Below are 21,926 nucleotides of genomic sequence, written 5' to 3'. Positions count from 1 at the left end.
AGATTTCATGTTTGGTGTGGGCAACGGTAGGATTTGTTTGGGGGGTGGGGGTGGAGGGCCACCCAGTTTGGCAGCCCAGGGCTCTCGCCACTGTAAGCCGCCTTGAGTTCCACAAGCTAACCCCCCTTCGTGCCTGGGCAGTCACAGCAACTCTGCTCCCCCACCCCTTTCTTATGTGCCCAGCTCTCTTGTCGTTTTTATACCCACAACAATCCTGTGAGGTAGGGCAGACTGGGAGAGGGAGGGAATGTGGCCCAAGATGACTCAGCACAGTTGTTGGTCAAGTAGAGATGCGAATTCAGGTTAATCAATCCTGGTTCAGCATTCTAACCACCACACCACACTAATTCTCACTCAGAGTTGGGAAGACTTAGACAGCGGGAAGTCTCATTGTTAAACCCAGCACCCTCTCTCTTTCCTTTGCCTCCCATATATATTAGCAAATACTTCAAACATTATGCCAGACACTCCAGGCACCCACTTCCCCTTCATCTAAAGGAAACAGAACCCAGTTGCACAGCTACTGGAACTTCTCACCATGCAGGGAAGTGAGGAGCACATAAGAACATGCACAGTCCCTTAAGATGGCTCCTACTCTACCCATTCTTCTTGGCTCCCTGGACTCCCTCTAAGCTGTGGAGTCTTGTCAGCAAAAATTCTACTTCGTGAGTTACTGGCATTAAAGTTATAAACTACTGCATAAATTAGTTTGCTCTGGGGCCATTTTTAGCCAGAGGCTAAAAAACTGTGAGCTAGCTCATGCCAACTCAGCTTAGAGGGAACACCAGCTCCCAGAACACCAGCTTGTGTTTGAAGCCCCATCTCCTGAGAGCCTCACCTCCTCCACTGGCTCATGGAAGTCTAATCTCTCTCAGGGACAAACTGGGAGACAGTGTTTTTCAAAGACTTGGGCCTGGGTTCCCCGGATGGGAATTAGCTCCCTGTTTTTGCTGCTCCATGTGGAGAATTCTGTGCACAAGCAGCAGCAAAAATGGGGAAATAACTTCCCCCAGCAGGGTTTCTACGCAGGAAAATGGCTTGCAGGGAAGGCAGGTGCCCTTCCTCCCTCTCGTTTTTAGAAGCCATTCCCTGCAGCTGTTGAGTGGTTGTAGGCAGGGCTTTTTTTGTAGCAGGAACTCCTTTGCATATTAGGCCACCTCACCCTGATGCAGCCAATCCTCCTGGAGCTTACAGTAGGCCCTGTACTAAGAGCCCTGTAAGCTCCTGAAGGACTGGCTCCATCAGGGGTGTGTGGCCTAATATGCAAAGGAGTTCCTACTACAAAAAAAGCCTTGGTTGTAGGAACCCTGGGGAATCCAGATCAACTTTTTCAAAAAACTAACATGAAGTTTGGCCCTCAGAAAAAAAGGAGGGATGCCAGCCTTTGACTCCCACCATCTTTGCTGGAAAGGAGCCCCTCTCCCCTGACTCAGCTCTCTGCATTCACCGACCACCTTCCGCTTCACAGGAAGTCCGGGAGTCTCATCCTGGCCTCCATTCTGATTTCGTGGCCCTGAATCCCAACATTTCTCTGCTTTAATCTTGATGACACTGACATTCCTCTTGGAAGGCCAACATCCAGAGGTCCATGTAGATTGGCAGCAGGGCTTTTTTTGTAGCAGGAACTCCTTTGCATATTAGGCCACATACGCCTGATGTAGCTGGTACTCCAAGAGTTTACAGTGGGCCCTGTACTAAGAGCCCTGTAAGCTCTTGGAAGATTGGCTACATAAGAGAGGTGCAGCCTAATATGCAAAGGAGCTCCTGCTACAAAAAAAGCCCTGATTGGCAATATTTCAAGGACATTTATAGGGAACTATCACCTAGTCGTCTCTGCCATGTGGAGGGGCCAGCTATTCATGCAGCATTCCACACACTGGGGACTCCTGTTCAATCATCGCTGATGGATAGAGTGTGGCACCCACGCACGACTCACCAATCATAATCCATGACGGCCAACGTAATGCTGACATGCTCCATGCTGTCCTGGGGGATGTCAAAGACAAGGGCCTCATTGTAAGTGGGATTCAGCGTGTTCTTCTTGATGGACGTCTTGCGTTTCTTCAGCCTCCTTCCTTCACACATGAGGGATGCCTTAACGTAGGGATCTGAAGAGAGGGGGAGAAAGGGCTTGAATTACAGAGCACAGGCTTGCCTGGATCTATCCTTCTCACCATCCTTATCTGAGGACATCACTACCACAGTAGCGGTTTCATCCCCTCCTGGCCCCAAATATGTGTGGACCTCTTGGTTGCTAGGCAACTAGAGTAACCACTGGCCTTCGGAGAGCACTGCCTGGGGTTGCCTAGCAAAGGCAACCTACTTTCTCTGTTGCCAATTCCAGGCCACAGATGAGGGAAATCACATTTTTGGTGACTCTGACTGGGCAGAAAGGTGGGGTAAAAATGTTTAAATAACATTAATTAATTATAAAATGGAACACAGTGTTGCTCCCTGGCCTTCTTTCCAGGAAGCTTTTGACACGGGGAACATTTTAAAAATGGAACCCTCAAGCCCAAACTGAAGCCTGAATTGATACAAGTCCATCTCATTCTCCTTCAGTGCCCAACCCACCATAAGTTCCCCTTACTGACAGGTCCCAATCCTGTCTCACTCCTCAGGAGACCAGCCCAAACCCGCTCAACAAGCTCAAACCCAACAAGCTCAAACCCGCAGCATTCCCCTTGCTCACTGGTGGTTCCAGCTACTGAACCTACCCCCAAGACCAGTCAGGTTCCCAGCATCCCTTTATTTCACTCACCATCTTATCTGCTTCTCCCACAGCCTCCCAACAAGCTCAATACATTACTAAACTCTGCTATCCCTTGGCCAACTTGCTTCTGGAGCCCCACTGTTTGATGTTCACCCGAAGATGTTAAGCTATCTCCCCAAAACACACCACCCTCCTCACATGCAGCCCTCCCTCTCTGCTCACCAGAGAAGCCGGTCAGGTCCATGGCTTTGAGGTTGGTGGCCTTGATGATAGTGACAGTGAGACGCCCGGCGGTGGGCAAGTAACAGAGGGAGAAATTCAGCTCTCCTAAATCTGCTTTTTCCTACAAGAGACAGAACAAAAGGCATGAAAGCTTGGTCAAGATGCTTACATGTCCACACTGAAACAGTACTCAGGGGAGAAGAAAGCTCCGGAAACGAGGTGGATGGCATTTTTTGGCCACATTGGTCAACACAGCAGGTTGAATCCAGCCAGTAATTGCCACCTTAGAACATTCCCTGCTTCATGATCATTTTCAGAGACAGAACAGATGGATGGCTCTAACTCAGCCACTGGGGAAGCAGGCACCTCCATTTTCCATCCTAACCACAATATACAGAGAAGAATGAGTGGCACATGAAGCCCGCAGGATTGCTTGTCCCTCCTCTGGCTACCGCTTGATCATTGTCCTTAGCAAGGTCTATCATGCCCTTTGGGACACACGGGGTTGGATCTGGGGCGACAGTAAAGTGCAGGATGCCTTGATTTACACAGAGTAGACCCCACATTCGGCGGGGGGGGGGAGAGACATTCTTTCCCAGGAAGTGGAGCTATGAACTGTTTAAATTGTGGCTGAGCAGAGATGAATTTCCTGCATAGAGAAGGGGTGAGATGGATGGCTACTAGGATCTCCTGAACTGGGCCATAGTCGGTTAAGATGTGTGCCCTTTGTTGATTGTAGGAAAGATTTCATGCCCAAACTTTCATGCCCAAACTCAAGATGGAGAGAAGGGAAACCCACACAGCTGGGACATAAAGGCTTAAAAGATCTGGATACACTATCAGAGGCACTTTGCTCAGAACGGGGATCTGGGAAGGGAATAGAGTGGAATCCACTCAGTGGATTCTAATTTGCACACAATTCATGTCATGTTTACCCTGATCTGCTGTTTGCATCTGTACCTTCTAGACCAAATCTGGGAGACATTCAATAGAAACACTATTCAACATGTATGCCTTTGATTATGACATAAGACTGTCCCAGAAGAGCCCTCACTTTCAGCCTTGTGCTATTCCATATTGATTAGAACCCCCTGCCTTTTTTTTGGACCACTATTGATTTGTTAATAGTTATGTTGTATTGTGAACCTGTATGTAAACAAAATGCTTGACTTCTGAAGAAGGCCTTTTGGGGCCAAAATGCGTAGAATCACATTGTTTCCCACTTACTCTTTATGTATTTTAATTTGTAATGAGGCTAATATTGGGTCCTTACATGTTTTTAATTATTTAATAATAAATACATATATTTTTAAAATGATATTTAACCTGGATTCTAACTTGACCAGCCTCTGTTTTGGAAGTTCCAGTGGGCTTGGGTCTGTCCCAAGGAGAGGATGCCAAGATAACAGCAGTGAGTGTAAACCTTCGGTTAGCCTCAGATATCTGATTTTTCTGTCTTAGTTCTTCAGTGCCCTGTAGTGCAGTGATAGACTTTTCCTAGTGTTGTAGTGAACAAAGATCTTTCTTTTTAAAGAGCTCAGATGCTCCCTCTAAGCTGTGGACTCTTGTGAGTAAAAATTCTGCCTCCTGAGCTACTGACATTAAAGTTGTGAGCTACTGCATAAATTAGTTTGCTTTGGGGCCATCCTTCTTAAACTAAGACAAAAAATATGTAAGCCGGAGGCTAAAACCCACCCTGTGAGCTAGCTCACACTAACTCAGCTTAGAGGGGACACTGCTTAGATAGTGTTCGATGATTCTCACCTTTACGCCCAGCTGCTTTTCCCATGCAAAGGCTAGAGTCTCCAGAACACATCCCATGCATATGCATGCTGCCCTATCTGCAGCTTAAGCCCCAGGTAGACAAAGTAAAGGGGAGGGCACTGCCCCCTAGAGCAGGTGGGAAGGGGAACAAGTAGGGAAAGTCCTCTGCCATGCACAGATCTTCCTCCTGACATGATCCAGCCCACTTTGTCCCTCCATCTCACTCAGCTCCCATCCTTACTACAGCTCCTGTCACCCATGGCTTTGGTCCATGCAGGTCTCCAGCACAGCCTTTTCGATGGTCAAAGACAATGCCCTCTTGCCTTTTCTACCAGCAGAAAAAGTTGGCCGGAGCTAATCCATGAGCCCATACCGAAGACACGAATTCTGCCTGAGTGGGTAATGGGATATTCCCCATCAATGGCTTTGGGGGAACCACACCCTTCCAAGAGCAGTGTGAAGCAACGCAGACCTCCAAGGCTTACCCCCCACCACCACCACCTTAAGAAAACACATAAATTAGAATGCTTAGCCATTATGCAATATTTGCATAATGTCTTTCCTGGCCATTTTGTTCAGCTCCCTCCTCTGCTGTCCAGATGGGTTAATGTGTTCCCATTACAGAGAGAACAAGATTTAAACATATATAATTATCCAACAATAGAACACAACTGATGCGAGGAAAGAATTTAAAAAAACCCCAACATTCTTAGTGCACTTTCCATCAAATACCAGGAAGATATATCTGTCTCTCCATTCAGATTTCATTTCAATACACTAAACACCTGATTTATTCAGACCATTAATCAACACAGTATTGTTATCAACCAGTTTTTACTGTTTGTTCTGCGTAGTAGTTCTTCCACCAATGTGGTTTTCTTTTGGTCCTGTCAACTGGCTCAGATTTTCTGATTTTTGTCTGATATACAGGATTTAAAGACACGCAGAAGATCACAGATCTCTCTCGGTCTGCAAAATGTAAACTGTGTAGACATATGGCTGATTTAGGATCTGGGTGGCGCAGAAAAAGAGATGAAGCTGCCTTACACTGAATCAGCCTAATGGTCCATCAGGGCCAGCAGGGGTCATTTTGTAGAAAAAGAGGTGCCGGAGCTCATTAGCACAACTCATCTGCATAACTTATTTGTCTATGCTACACATCCCTGGCATCACTGGAAAGTACTAAATTATATCGTCGTCTACCTTAAAATGCTTCTTGAATTATCATTGTCATAACAAAACCTTACTCCCATCATACTTTTAAAACGACTTTCTCCTATGTGGCCACAGTGGCATGATGAAGATTTCCATCTGTCTGCTTGATATGTTTTGATTCTTTCCCCATTTTTTTGTAGGGGGATACATTAGAAAGTTGGCAAATCTTAGAGTTCAGCAAAATTCTCACAGAGAGTTTGAACAATGGAATCCAGAAGCAAGGGGTTTGGGAGGGGGGGTGGGGGGGGGGAGAAAGAGCACAATAAAATTTAGAGGTTCCAGGGCTCCACTCCTGTGAGCTGCTGCCCAAAATGAGACCTGAAGGTTAATATTGCCTTCTCAGAGGGCAGCAGCTTCCCACAGTCTCAGGCAGAGATCTTTCACATTACGTCCTATCAGATCCTCTTAAATAGAGATGCCGGTGTATTGAAACTGGGGGCTTCTGTATAACAAGCAGATGCTCTACCACTGACCCACTGCACCTCCCCACTATAATTCTTCAACTCCTTCCTGACTATGCTAACTAAAACCTGACTCCCTATGTTGTCAGCATTTTCAAGGGAGAAATACCGGGTTTAAAAGAACGTGATGGCTTTCCTTGAAAACAGTGCTAAAAGTGAAAAGCAGGGATTTCGATTAGCAAGCAAGGACTGAAAGGTTGAATCAGGGCTGTGCATGCACCCCAATCAATCTGTCAAATTTTTAGAAAGCCCAAACCCAGGCACCTGTCACTTATATGTGATGATAACACTTGCCACTCTAATTGTCTTCTGCTCCAAAAGGTTGCCTGAAATCATACATGCACTGTAAAGCACGTTGAGGCTGAAATGGGATTGTAAATTAGGCTTCTTGCTTGGCCAATGATGGATTCAAACATCCCCCGAGCAATGCTTTCACAACGGCCTGTTTTTCATTTTTGTTTTTCACACATCGATTCCAACAACAGAGGGAGGGGGGCTGAAAAGTGCTTTCAGCAGCCTATGAATTCTGCCAAAGAAGATGAAACCTGCCATGTTTCTTCTTCCTCCAGACAGGAACAGGCAAAACAAATCCCTGCACTCGCATTTTTAACTCCGAGAAACCCCAGGGACCTGCTGCATTTTGGAATACTGTTATTCTTCAAAGGATTCTCACCAAATCTCACAGGGCAGGAAGACTTTTGACTATCGGGATATGAAGCTGCCTCGTACTGAATCAGACCATGGTTTTAGCTAGTTCAGTAACTGTCTCCACTAATGAGCAATGGCTGTCTACAATCTCAGACAAGCAAAGGTCTCTCCTAAGGCCAGCCGTCACATACTCTTTAACTGGAGATCTGAACCTGGGACCTTCTGTATGCAAAACTGCGAGGGGCTGTGGCTCAGTGGCATGCAGAATCATAGAGTTGGAAGGGACCTCCAGGGTCATCTAGTCCCACCCCCTGCACAATGCAGGAAACTCACAAATATCTCCCCCTAAATTCATAGGATCTTCATTGCTGTCAGATGGCCATCTAGCCTCTGTTTAAAAACCTCCAAGGAAGAAGAGCCCACCACCTCTTGAAGAAGTCTGTTCCACTGAGGAACCACTCTAACAGTCAGGAAGTTCTTCCTAATATTGAGCCGGAAACTCTTTTGATCTAATTTCAACCCACTGGTTCTGGTCCTACCTTCTGGGGCCACAGAAAACAATTCCACATCATTGCCTATATATGACAACCCTTCAAGTACTTGAAGATGGTGATCATATCACCTCTCAGCTGCCTCCTCTCCAGGCTAAACATGCCCAGCTCCTTCAACTTATCTTCATAGGACTTCATCTCCAGACCCCTCAACATCTTCGTCGCGCTCCTCTGGACCTGTTCCAGCTTATCTATATCCTTCTTAAAATGTGGTGTCCAAAACTGAACACAATACTCCAGGTGAGGTCTTACCAGAGCAGAGTAAAGTGATACCATCGCTTCACATGATCTGGACACTATACTTCTGTTGATACAGCCCAAAATTGCATTTGCCTTTTTAGCTACCACATCACACTGTTGACTTATGTTCAGTGTATGGTCCACTAAGACCCCTAGATCCTTTTCGCACATACTATTGCTAAGACAAGTCTCCCCCATCCTATAACTATGCATTGGATTTTCTCTACCTAAATGCAGAACTTTAGATTTATCCCTGTTAAAATTCATTTTATTGGTTTTATTGGAAGATCCCAGGTTTGATCCCCAGCATTGCCAGTTGAAAGGACCAGGCAGTCGATGATGGGAAAGACCCCAGTCTGAGACCCTGGAGAGCTTCTGCCAGTCTGAGGAGACAAGACCAACTCTGAAGGACCAAGGGTCTGATCCAGGTGCTCTGCCATAGAGCCATGCACTAGGACATGTAGACAGCACCATCATTGGGAGAAACTGTTGGCTTTAAAATGCATGGTAGCCCTTTTCCCAATCAAAATAGGAGCCTTTTAAACACGATCGCTGCCAACAGCAACCTGTTCAGGAGTTTGTTCCAGAAACAAAAGAATCATGCAGGTCAGGGCAGATTGCTGCTGGCGGTGGAAAGCTGACTCTATAGGGTTTTCAAGGAGGAGGAGGAGGAGGAAGAAATTGGATTTATATCCCGCCCTCCACTCCGAATCTCAGAGTCTCAGAGCGGCTCACAATCTCCTTTATCTTCCTCCCCCACAAAAGACACCCTGTGAGGTGGGTGGGGCTAAGAGGGCTCTCACAGCAGCTGCCCTTTCAAGGACAACCTTTGCCAGAGCTATGGCTGACCCAAGGCCATTCCAGCAAGTGCAAGTGGAGGAGTGGGGAATCAAACCCGGTCCTCCCAGGTAAGAGTCTGCACACTTAACCACTACACCAAACTGGCAGGAGAAGTTCAAAGGTGGTTTGGTATTGCATGACTCCGCATCACAACAATGGTATTTCTTGGAGGTCTCCTATCCAAATGCTAGCCAGGGCTGACCCTACTTAGCTTCCAAGATCTGATCAGACTAGCCTGGACTATCCAAGTCAAGGCAAAGTGCTGGTACTGACCTGGAAAATCCTAAATGATCCTTATGATCTGGGTACCTTTAGAGACATCTGTGCCAATGTCTGTGCCTTGAGATCTCCTGGAACTGGACTTCTCTGCAAGCTCACTTTGCACAATGTAAGGTAGGTGAAAACATCAGTCTTCTCCATAGTTGCCACTGATTTCTGGGACACCCTCCCCTTAATATCAAATGATCCCATTTTTGATGGCCTTTTGGAGACAGGGGAAGAAATGTTTCTGGTGAGTCTTGGCAGAAAGGCTATGGAAAGGCTAAATGAACCATCTCTCCAAAGGTGAACTGCACTTTTGGTTTTTTTAATTGATATTGCTGCTTTTGTTTTATTGTTGTTGTCATTGTTGCTTGTAAGAGTTGCATGGTTTTAAAGCCTGAAGTGCATGGGCTGTAGGAGGGCTTTTAACAGTTGCTGTCTCACAACATTTATATGCTGCCTCTTCAGAGACCAGCTGGAGGCAATGCATAAAACTAGACTAAAAACCATAAAAACAACAACAAAATCATTCAAATAAACATCCACTAAACCTAAACATTAAAAGCACAGAAGCATCCTTTTTGTTATTTTTCCATTGATATTTTTCTTTATTTTATTAATTCATTTTTTTTGTAAACTGCTGTGCATGCTTGTTGTTTAAATAGAAGGGGAGGATATAAATCTTCTAAATAAATGGGGACAATGTTTACTGACACTGAATACAGTTCGGAACAAACAGACTTTCAGTCTTCCCCAAGACTGAGTATAGTTTCCAATTCATTTGCTCTGAACCAGAAAAGCCAGATTACTAGCACTTTGGCATAATATGTGGTATTTGGGGGGAGTTGTAATAATTTGCAAGATTTAAATTCTAATGCTGGTCACTGTAGGGACTTCTATACATTTAGGAAGTATTAGATGCATGCTTGAAAATTTGCAAGAAAATTAGATGCATCCCTAAAGACTTCCATGCAAAGATTATAAACAGCCCTGGCTGAAACTGACCAGCTTTCCTCTCAGGCAGAGGTGAAACTGACAGCAGTTTTGAAGTTTCACCTCTGCAGTTTTCCTGACTTGCTGAGGAAGTGGGCGGGAAACCTAAGCATTTCAAAACACTTGACATTTTGACCACCCTTGTGACACTCTTGCAAAGCTGGGGAGAAAATGCGGGCTCATTGCTGCCTTGACACAGAGGTTAAATAACATACAATTAGTGGGAACTGGAGGATTTCTGAGAGGACAGCAGATATCTATTATACAGCCCCCAGGACTCTGGGCTTTGACTCATCAGATTATTGGTGGGCGCTCACATAGTCTGAATCAGGTTTTTTTTTCTTTTTTAAAGAAAAATACCAGCAGGAACTCATTTGCATATTAGGCCACACTCCCCTGATGTCATCCTTTCACACAGTGCTTTAAACCCAGCAGGAACTCATTTGCATATTAGGTCACACCCCTGATGTCAAGCTAGCCGGAACTATGTTCCTGTGAGCTGCTAAAAAAACCCCAAAAAACAAAAAAAACAACTGGTTTGAATGTTCCTCCAGTATGGGAAGAAATCCCTGCAAGCAGAAATCCAAGATATAAGGGGAAAGACTAGCCAAAACTCTCTTCTCTGATGCTTCCATGCAGAGGTTTTTTCCCCCTTTGGCTCCTAAACCAGAGTGCCTTTTTTTGACTGGAAGTGGGTGAGGCATCCATGCAGCATTATACATCAGTCCTTTCCCCGCCCTCACAGAACACTTTCCCAAACCTGCTTTGCTATCACCTTCCTGGGAAGGGAGCAGTCCAAGAACGTCATTGTACTGGTTGGATTGGAAGGTTCCCATTTTCAAAGGTCCTGCCCAAACCATTGCCTTTCCCCTTCCACCAGCCTCACACAGCCCCCATTTCCCCTGCTGCAGCACTGAAGGGCTCTGAAAGAAACTGCTGAAGTGGTATAAACTGCAGCAATTACCAATTAAAAGAAAATGAGAACCTCAGAAAACACTCCAGCGACAGGGTGCAGGGGAAAAGTGTGCGGAAAATTCCCGCGTGGCTGCTCCATTACCAATGTGCATGCCACTGCCTTCACAGTGAAGATAAATGCAAATCAGAGAATCCTAGCCATGTGGCATGCAGCATCAGATTTCTACTCTTCTATGTGGAAGGAATTTTTTTTCCAACTGAGCTTTCTTTTTAAATAAATGGAGGAGTTATGTGAGCTTGCACCTGCAGTCTGAAGGCACACAGCCTAAATGCTGACTTTACTCATCTCAGGGAGAACAAAACCATAGGGAAAAAAAGGCTATAAAACAGAATTCTCTAGACAGGGAATGTGGCAGACACTGTGGCTATTTTATCTTCCCCGGGTTTTGCGCGACAGGCCGAAAGGGAACAGATGACCTCTCGCCATGGAGAAGCAGTGATGGGCAAAGCCGCCTCTGTGGCATTTCTGCCTCCTGCAAGTTGTTCAAAGCACAGAACTTTATGAGGGGGGAGTTTAGGGACATTTCTAGAGGGGTAATTGGGTGGGGATTCTTTTCTCGCCTCACTGGCAATCTGCTTAAGAACTTCCCTGCGTACTCTTGCGGATCAATGAAAATGGGTCCTCAACATCTCCCAAGGAGGTGTGGCATCAAGACAGCATGGCAGGGCTTTTTTTGCAGCAGGAACTCCTTTGCCTATTAGGCCACGCACCCTTGATGTAGCCAATCTTCCAAGAGCTTACAGGGCTCTTCATACAGGGTCTACCATAAGCTCCAGGAGGATTGGCCACATCAGGGTTGAGTTACCTGATATGCAAAGGAGTTCCTGCAACAAAGAAAGCCCTGCAGCATGGGGTAGTGGTCAGACTGTCGGACTAATATCTGGGGGGCTTGGGTTCAAATCCCCTCTGCCATGGAAGCCTGCTGGGGGGACCTTGGGACAGTCTCTCTCTCTCAGCCTAACATACCTCATAGGGTTGGTTTTGTGAGGACAGACTGGAGGAGGGGAGAATGATTTTGTAAGCTGCTTTGGTTCTCCACCAGGTGAGAAAAGCAGGGGTAGATCTATCTAAACAAATAATCACATCAAAGGGATTGGGGTGGGGGGAAGAAGCCAGGAATTTCAGCTGTTGGCCATGGGGAAGAAGAGGGTGCCAAGCCTCCCTATGTTACCAGGCAGCGAGTTGTTTCTTGAGTGAATATTTTATGCCCTTTTACCAGCTCGATCCCATTTGCAGCCTCATCAATATTAATACAGCTTTCCCCCTACTTTCCCCCAAGCCCTTTGGTCTGCTCTGCCAACTTACTCCTTACAGGGCAGGCAAGGGCTTTGCTGGCTGGGCTAACCTCCCCCCCCACCCCCGCCAGAGCCCAAGGCCAAGAGGACAAGCAAGAGTGGGGCTGGAGAAAATGACAGCACTTGGACTCCTCAAAGGCAGGAAGGGATAACTGGAGGAGGAGGAAGGGGTTCCCTTCCAAATAAAAATAATACGAATTGCAGATTTATACCCCGCCCTTCTCTCTGAATCAGAGACTCAGAATGGCTTACAATCGCCTATATCTTCTCCCCCCACAACAGACACCCTGTGAGGTGGGTGGGGCTGAGAGGGCCCTCACAGCAGCTGCCCTTTCAAGGTCAAGCTCTGCAAGAGCTCTGGCTGACCCAAGGCCATTCCAGCAGCTGCAAGTGGAGGAGTGGGGAATCAAACCCGGTTCTCCCAGATAAGAGTCCGCACACTTCACCACTACACCAAACTGGGATAGGGATGAGACAGGGATGTAGGCAGGGTCCCTGGGGTAGCAGATGCTATTCATTTCTGTACTTCTTTGATACCCCACTTTCCTCCCCAGTGAGGACCCAAAGAATCTCACATTGTTCACCTCTCCCTTCGTTTTATCCTCACAACCCTGCCAGGTAGCTGAGGCTGAGAGTGATTGGCGCGAAGACATCCAGACAGCTTCCACGGCAGAGCGGGGATTCGAATCTGGATCCCCAGATCCCAGTCTGATCCTCTGCCTACGACACTAGGCTGGCTCTCCTCAGAATAAACTAGGCCTGTTTTCAATGTGCACTGATTCATTTAATTTACAGAAGGTGTTGTGATTCTGCCCTTCTCCCAAGAGCTGGAGGACAGGCTGAGAGAAAGAGAGGGGGAGTGGCCCAGAGACATTCAGTCCAGTTGATGGCAAAGGCTTCCATGGCAGAGTGAGGGATCTAAACCAGGAATGTCAAACATGCAGCCCAGGGGCTGAATCAGGCTCCCGGATGGCTCCTATCGGGCCTCCAAGCAACTGGCTGTCATCTTTTTCCTTCTCCCTCTCTCTTGCTTCCTTCTGCATAATAGCTGCTTTGCAAGGCTTGCTCAATCGCACAGGAGCTACAGAGCTCCTTGGGGAGGAAGGGGAGGAGGGAGAGCTTGCTTTGCCAGGCTCTCTCAATCACACAGCAGAGCTACTGAGCAAAGCCTCTCTTCCTTCTATTGGCCGAAGCGCCGCCCCCCTCCTGGCCCCCTGTGGAAGGAAGGAAAGAGGCAGAGCTTCCTTTGCCCAGTTCCTTGGATCGTATGGGAGAGGTACAAAGAAAGCACCTTTAAGACCAGCAGGTGCTAATGTTTTCAGCTTGAAAAAAAATCTTGAATTGTGTTTGTGTTTCCTTTATAAAGTTTATATCTCTGCTACCTAATCTTAAATAGGTACACACATGGCCTGCCCCAACAATGTCAGATCCGGCACCCCGACTAAACTTTGATCTCCCAAATCCTAGTCTGAAATTCTAACCACATCATGGGGCTGGCTTTAAGCATACCACATACACCGTAACATCATGCCAAAGGATTGCTGGCAGGGGCAAGAACAACAGCAAAGAATGTTATTAGTGAAGTGCCCGTCCCTGGCTGCATTTATTTCCAGTCCTGGAAGTCTCCTGGCCTCTTACCCATTTGGTTTGCAGGCCTGAAAGGCTATAAAAGGGAAGCAGTGAAACTGACCAGATTCCACTGGGCAGAGCGGGAAATGGAAAGGTCTGTTTTAGAAGCCATTGCAAAGTGCTACCTTTTCAGTAAAGGGTATATTCCTGACTCACTGCCGAAGCAGGATGAAAGCTTCTCCGCTTCTAATGTCTAGAGACCCTCCACATTCCCAAAGCTAGGCAGTGGAGCATAGGCAAAATCCTTGCCAGCCGTGTGCCAAGTCACAAGTTCAATATCTGCCAGGATCTTTCAGGTACAAGTTAAATGAGAACCTTGGTTTTTCTTCCCTATCAAAGCGAAAAGCAGCCCAGTGAAGGGTGAGGCATTTTCAAGGAAGGAAACAGCACAAAGGAAAGAATTAACCCCACTCCCGTCCCTCAGCATCAGGAGTGCGATCCAGACAAAAAGAAAGGCATGATCCCCTCTGAGTACTAAAAAGGCTATGCTGGGGATCCTGGGCTCTGCACTGACAAAAGGGACGTGGCACGGGGGCTGTAGTAAGGAACCAAATTGGGTGAGATTGAGTGAAAAAGCCGGCTGAATCCAGCCCCACGGTCCCAATTCATACAACCTCAGTGGCTACTTTGTGTGGGCCACAATAGAACTCAAAGCCCTGACCTGTATTGTACAGGCTAGCGGCATGGCCAAACTATGGCTCAGAAGCCACACGTGGCTCTTTCATACATATTGTGTGGCTCTCAAAGCCTCCACCATCAGCCAGCTTAGAGAACATATTTGTCTCTTTAAATCATTTCTCCAAGCCAAGCCAGTCAGCGGCTTGGAGAATGCATTTAAATTTGCTTCCTTTCCACATCTCCCTCCCCACCTCTATCTGCCTTCCACCCTTTCTGTCTTGTGGCTCTCAAACATCTGATGTGCATGTCTTGTGGCTCTCAAACATCTTATTCTATGTGGCTCTTAGGTTAAGCAAGTTTGGCCACCCTAGGTCAGATCTCAGAAGCTGAACAGGGTTGGCCCCAATCAGTATTTGGAAGGGAGAGCACCAAGGAATACCAGGGTTGTGATGCAGAGGCAGGCAATGGCAAGCTACCTCTGAAAGTCTCCTGCCTTGAAAACCCCATGGGGTCACCAAGAGATCCAGTGTCACATATAATTAGCATCATTTCTAGGGTTGCCACTATCGAGTTCAGCAGGTGAAGCATCTTCTGCAGGGTGGCATGCTAAAGGAGGAAAGCTTTACCTGTTAAATTTCTGCCTGTCACACAACAGTTCAAAGCCAGATCTGTCACAAGAGGGGGGGAGGATTCTGGTGGCTGCTGTAATAATTCCTGGATCCACTGTTTTCAGTATGCGCTTTGTTCTTTTAAAAACTCTACTATCATGACAATTACCCCAGAAGGTCTATTAGCCCAACAACAAATGACTTTGCGGCCAGCCGGCCAGCTTCTCTCCCCAGCAGAGGCTGCCCTCTGCTCAGGTCATTCGGTCCTCTGGATTCTGCATCTTACTGGCACCAGCAAAAGGAGAGATTGTGGGCAGGAACACAGCCAATAAGTCGGGCTTGCTAGAATGCAAGCTCCTTCTTGCGTTTTCCTTCCCCCGCCCATTCATAAATCACATGCTCGATTTAAAGGAAGAAACAACAACAACAACAAACCATCCCTGAAGCAGCATCACATTTCAGAGCTGCAGGAACCCAGTAATAATCCCTGGCATTTCCAGGGCACATTTCTAGTGCTTACCAAGTTCCACATATAACACATAGTCTCAGTACTCCCTGCAACAGCCCTGCAAAGCGGGGCCAGGTTACTTCTGTGAGAAATGGCAGAGGGAGCCTTGCTCACCCAGTGGAAATGCCTGGCAGCAGATGGAAGCTCTACTGCGCACCACTGGCAGCTGACCTGTGGAATTCACTGGCTACAGACATAGGAGGAGTTAAGAGAGGGTTGAAGGCAGGGCTTTTTAATAGCAGGAACTCCTTTGAATATTAGACCACACACCCCTGATAAGAACTTAAGAATAGCCATGTTGGATGAGGCTGCTCTGTGTCACACAGTGGCCAGAAAAAACCAGGCGCCATCAGGAGGTCACCAGAAGCCCTCCCACTGTCACCCTCCCAAGCACCAAGAATACACAGCATCACTGCCCCAGACAGAAAGCTCCAACAAAACGCTGTGGCTAATAGCCACTGATGGACCTCTGCTCCATATGTTTATCCAATCCCCTCTTGAAGCTGTCTGTGCTTGCAGCTGCCACCACCTCCTATGGCAGTGAATTCCTTGTGTTCTGTAGCCAATCCTCTAAGAGCTTACAGGGCTCTTAGTACAGGGCCTACTGTAAGCTTGAGGAGGACTGGCTACATCAGGGGTGTGCGGCCTAAGATACAAAGGAGTTCCTGCTACAAAAAAAGCCCCGGTTGAAGGTAGGTTTCTGGCTGGCCACAAGCTAAACGAGGCCTCCAGGTTCAGAGGCTTTTCTGATTGCTCGTCTGGCTGACAGATGATGGGGAGCATCTGATGGACAGATGCTGTTGCCAGCAGGCCCTGCTTGTGGCCTTTCCTGCCTGGCCACGATTGGAGACAGGATGCAGGGCCAGATGGATCTTGGGCCCGATCCAGCATGACTGCTACTTTTACGTTGTCATGTCCAGGAATATCCTCATGCACAAACAGCGCTCTTTCTTCCTCTGCATCCTTCCCCTTGGAACTCTCTTTCTGCCATGACTAATCTTGGAGATGAAGCAGCTCTCTCTGTTCTGCAGCTCTCTCTGTCCCCCAGCCTGCATCCCTTTTCCCTTGCTGCTCCCTACCGCTGATGTCCAGCTCCCTTCCCTAAGGCACAGCCACGGCTCCCTGGGAGAGTATCGTCTTTGCATGCAGAAGGTCTCAAGCTGAATCCTGCACATCTCCAGTCAGGTGGCAAGTGATAGGAAAGGACTCTGCCTGAGATTCTGGGGCACTGCTGTCTGTCAGAGCAGGCAGTGCTGACCTTGACAGACCAGACATCTGACTCAGTACAAGACAGCTTCATGCATTCATGGAGATCTGTCAGAATGGTCCTCGGTTGTTTTTCAAAAGGCTTCTATGCTTGGCATCTCCAGGTGAGAGGATCAAGTAGTAGGTGAAGAGGAAGACCTCTGCCCGGTACTCTGGAGAGCGGCTGCCAGCCAGAGCAGATGAGACCAACCTTGACTGACTTAGTAGAAGGCAGTGTCATGCCTTGAGTGAGGGTTATTTCACTCAAGCATTTTTTTACAATGCATCCATCTACTGGGCTTTTCCCAACAGATCTTCCTCTCCTTTTTTTTTTAAAAATGTTCCCTCCTCCCCACACACCTTGTCAAACTTTAGGTTGCATGTTCTGCCTGCTTTATTTTTAACCTCTGGTCACAACTCGTGGACAGGGCTTTTTTGGTAGAAAAAGTCCAGCAGGAACTCATTTGCCTATTAAGCCACACCCCCTGATGTCACCATTGTTTCATATAGGGCTTTTTGTAGAAAAAGCCCAGCATGAACTCATTTGCATATCAGGCCACAACCCCGGTGCCAAGCCAGCTGGAATTGCATTCCTGAATGTTCCTGCTCAAAAAAAAGCCCTGGTTTTAGGAGCTATCAATAACATGAAAGGTATATTCTAGCTGTGTTGGTCTAAAGCAGGGGTGTCAATCAGGCCCCCGAGCAACTGGCTGTCATCTGCTTCCTTCTCCCTATATCTTGCTTTGTTCTGCATAACAGCTTGCTTTGCAAGGCTTGCTCAATCGCACAGGAGCTACAGAGCAAAACCTCTATTTACTCCATTGGCTGAGGCTCCTCCCTTGAGAAGGAATAGCTCGCTTTGCCAGGCTCTTTCAATGGCACAGCAGAGCTACTGAGCCAAGCCTCTCTTCCTTCTATTGGCTGAGGCTCCCCCCCAGTCCCCTGGGGATGAAAGGAAAGAGCCAGAGCTTCCTTTGCCCAGTTCCCTGGATCCCATGGGAGAAATACAAAGAAAGCATCTTTAAGACCAATGAGTGCTAATGTTTTAATCATGTTTTAAGTTTGTTTGTTTTTAAAGTGTGTTTGTGTTTTTTATAAAATGTATATCCCTGCTACCTAATCTTAAATAGGTCCACACATGGCCCGGCCTGACATGGATCGGCCCAACAAAGTCTCATTTATGTCAGATCCGGCCCTCATAACAAATGAATTCGACACCCCTGGTCTAAAGCAACAGAACAAAGAGTGCAGTTTAGTTCTGGGTATAAGCTTTAATAGCTGGATATAACTGCTTTAATCCAATCTCAGCTATACGTATCACCCAGTTACTTAGGCACCTTGACTCTAACTATCCCTTCTGGCAACTACCCCACCCACCTATATGTAAGACCTTAGGAAAGCTGTTTCACTGTATCTGATGAAGTCTGCCTGCACAGGAAAGCTTATACTCAAAATGAAACCTATGCTTGCTCTTTAAAAAGGAAAATGTACTCCTGGTCCTTCCTCCTTTTAATTTAGCCAAGCTGCTTGTATCAAATCAGACCACTGGTCCTCTCAGCTCAACGTAGTCCATTCTGGTCAGAGAAATCCCAGGAAAAGAAACAGATATATCTCACCAACTTCTGCCAATTAACTAGTCATGCCAGGGATTGAACCTGGCACCTCCCGCATGCAAAGCATGAGCTCTGCCACTGTGCCACAGTCCCATATCGGCACATGTAGCTGCCTCATACTGATCCAGTCCCTTGGTTCCTGCTCTGACTGGCAGAGAGCAGAGCATTTCCCATGACCTACTACCTGATCCTTTTAACTGGACCTGCCAGGGACTGACCCCTGGATTTTCTCCATGTAAAAACCATGAGCTGGACCACTGATCCTCCCCCAAGTTCTCTGGCTAGGCTCCAGTCGCCAGCAGGCCAGGGGGGGAAATCTCCTGTCCTTTTTAACAGACGGAAATGGGAAGCTAAAGCTTTTCATGGCATGGAGGTAATTAACATCACTTGCTAAATACCACCCAATTACAGGGACAAGGCTTCCCCTCTTCCCCCCTCCAGGCAGTTGGCAACCAATAGTCTTTGAAGACTGCCAACAAGCGTTTAACCCCCACAGCACTGCACATGAAAGAAGCAATGTTTGACACATTGGTCAAATGCAGGACTTTTTTTGTGGCAGGAGCTCCTTTGCATATTAGGCCACACACCCCTGATGTAGTTAACCCCCCAAGAGGTTACAGTAACAGGGCCTACTGTAAGCTTTTGTTGGACTGGCTACATCAGGTGGGTGTGGCCTAATATGCAAATGAGCTCCTGCTACAAAAAAGGCCCTGGTCAAATGCATTTCAGGTGCACACTACACCACTGTGGGGGGAAAAGGGCTTTTTGAGGGCACCTTGCAAGTATTGTGACAACATCGTCCCACCCTTTCTCAGAGGGAGGAACTGAAGCAAGGAGCCAGCAATACAGACTCTTCTGACGAGCGAGACACACTGTTCTCCTTTCCTGCATGTTTGTGGAAAGCCTCTCCACGATTCACCCCCAGGCCTGTCTGGTCACCAGAGAGAGTCAGAGATGCCACCAAAGCCCTGTGCATGCTCTGCTCTAAGTGAGAAAAAGAAACACCACCAAATGTCTGCGTGAAGGTAGCCCACGTTCTGAGACACATCAAAATATTTAAATGAAGGAAACTGGCATAAACATTCCATATTTAGCATCGTTAATCCTTCATTGCTATTTTTATCCTGCTTTTGCAAGTCACGGAGCTGCGCTGGGCATTGAAACCCTGCCTGGTGGAAATCGTAGCTCGCGATGCTGGCATCCTCCCCCGTCCCTCTGCACTTCTTTCAGACAGACACCATGAGGGCTAGGAACCTGGGGCGCAGTCTAACCAAAGTTCATCATTTTATTAGTTTAGGTATTTGAACCCCTACGTTTCTCCCCAACAGGGAAACAAACAGCTTACAGCAGGGGTCCCCAACCCCTGGGCCACGGATCGGTACCGGTCTGTGGCCTGTTAGCAACGAGGCTGCAGAGCAAGGCAGAACTACCCTGCCACCCCTTTTGCCCACACAGGACCTGGTAGGCGAAGGTCACGGCCACACTCCAAAGCACCACCTCTTTCATTCGCCTGAGTCCCGGGCAGGCAGAAGGGGCAGCACAGCAGCGGCCTTTGCCTATCCCTCATTTAAAGACCCCCATGATGGGGCTGGGACAGGGCAGCAAAAACCTCAGCACCTCCCCCCACCGGTCCGTGGAAGAATTGTTTTCCACGAAACCAGTCCCTGGTGCCAAAAAGGTTGGAAGTCACTGACTTACAGTATTCTCTGCTCGTCCGTTTTATTCAGTGACTGGCTCATGGCCACCCGTTGAGCTTCCATGGAAGAGTTATGCTTTGATCCTGGGTCTCCTGGGTCTTGCCAGGGCGCTCTAATCACATCAGGTCTCCCTCTTGTATGCAACTGAATTTAGCACATGGGAGTCCTGTGCAAGCTGCATTCAACTCCTATAGTCAACATGGCAAATAAGCACTCAAATCTTAGCTGGCTTCAGCCCTTCCTTTTAAAGTATTAAATTAAAATGCACATTTACGTCTTGCGTATTTGACCCACCCATTCTCTAGCAGGAACTATAGGCGGTTGTAAGTGTATGTTCAGACATGCCCATTCATGGAACCAACCTTGTCCCTTCAAATGGGGTCTCAGAAGGAGATGCCAGGAAACCAGTTCCAAAAGCTAGTCAAAATAAACCAGGTGGGTAACCATGTTGGTCTGAAGCAGCAGAACAAAGACAGAGTCCAGAGGCACCTTTAAGGCCGAACAACGTTTAATTCTGGGTGTAAGCTTCCGTGTGCAACACCTTCCCTATGAAGAAAGGTTAAAATGCTTGGGGCTCTTTAGCTTGGAGAAACGTCGACTGAGGGGTTACATGATAGAGGTTTACAAGATCATGCATGGGATAAAGAAGGTAGAGAAAGAAGTACTTTTCTCCCTTTCGCACAATACAAGAACTCATGGGCACTCAATAAAATTGCTGAGCAGTCGGGTTAGAACGGATAAAAGGAAGTGCTGCTTCACCCAAAGGGTAATTAACACGTGGAATTCACTGCCACAGAAGGTGGCGGCTACAAGCATAGACAGCTTCAAGAGGGGATTGGATCAACATATGGAGCAGAGGTCCATTAGTGGCTATTAGCCACAGCATATTGTTGGAATTCTCTGTCTGGGGCAAGTGATGCTCTGTATTCTTGGTGCTTGGGAAGGGCAACAGTGGGAGGACTTCAAGTGTCCTGGCCCCACTGATGGACCTTCTGATGGCACCTGGTTTTTTTGGCCACTGTGTGACACAGAGTGTTGGACTGGATGGGCCATTGGCCTGATCCAACAGGGCTTCTCTTATGTACCTGCAATACCTCTTCAAGTTCTGCACCCCACATCCTCAAAAGCTGGCTACCCCATTAAACACATTTTGCATCCCTCTTGCCTGCACAGGTCTGTGATAGTCAGGTCATTCTCCTCCAGTTTGCAGAAGATGCCTTGTCTGATCACCTGGGGGGGGGGCTCTTACTCGCCACTGGTGACCAAGCAAAAGACTTGCTGATAAGCTTGAGCTGAACTTGGATATGCACAACCTCACAGCTTCTGAGCATGCACAATTCAATACCCTGTTAAGAGTCCACATTTCCCATTATTTATTCATTTAGAGACGTATGCCTTGCTTTCTTTCTGACCCAAAGCAGGCAACATTATATTCCTTTCCTCCATTTAATCACCCACAACAACCACCCAGTGAGGCGAGAGAGAGAGAGCTGTCCAAGGTCACTCTGTGAGCATCCATAACAGTGGAAATCTGAACCCAGATCTCCCAGGTTCCTTGACCAGGGCTTTTTTTGTAGCAGGAACTCCTTTGCATATTAGGCTACACCCCCCTGATGTAGCCAATCCTCCAAGAGCTTACAGGGCTCTTCTTACTGGGCCTACTGTAAGCTCTTGGAGGACTAGCTACATCAGGGGTGTGTGGCCTAATATGCAAAGGAGTTCCTGCTACAAAAAAAGCCTTGCCCTTGACTGATGCTCTAACCACTACACTACACACTGCTACATGACTGAGGCCCATGACATTTAGGCCCATGCCACTCCAGCCTTAT

General features: G+C 47.4%; 1 protein-coding gene across 1 annotated transcript in view; it reads right to left on the bottom strand.

Annotated features, from left to right (window-relative positions):
• SYT3 (synaptotagmin 3) overlaps positions 1–21,926 on the bottom strand; it is a 38,717-nt gene that overhangs the window by 5,929 nt on the left and 10,862 nt on the right. Inside the window, exons 5-6 of the mRNA XM_060256262.1 lie at positions 2,936–3,056; positions 1,937–2,108 (exon numbers count right to left, since the gene is read on the bottom strand). Coding sequence (XP_060112245.1) covers positions 1,937–2,108; positions 2,936–3,056 — 293 coding nt within the window. The remainder of the gene's footprint in view (positions 1–1,936; positions 2,109–2,935; positions 3,057–21,926) is intronic.

This window comes from Heteronotia binoei, chromosome 15, assembly GCF_032191835.1.
Source record: "Heteronotia binoei isolate CCM8104 ecotype False Entrance Well chromosome 15, APGP_CSIRO_Hbin_v1, whole genome shotgun sequence".
NCBI lineage: Eukaryota > Metazoa > Chordata > Lepidosauria > Squamata > Gekkonidae > Heteronotia > Heteronotia binoei.
This window is presented reverse-complemented; position numbering and strand designations above follow the sequence as displayed.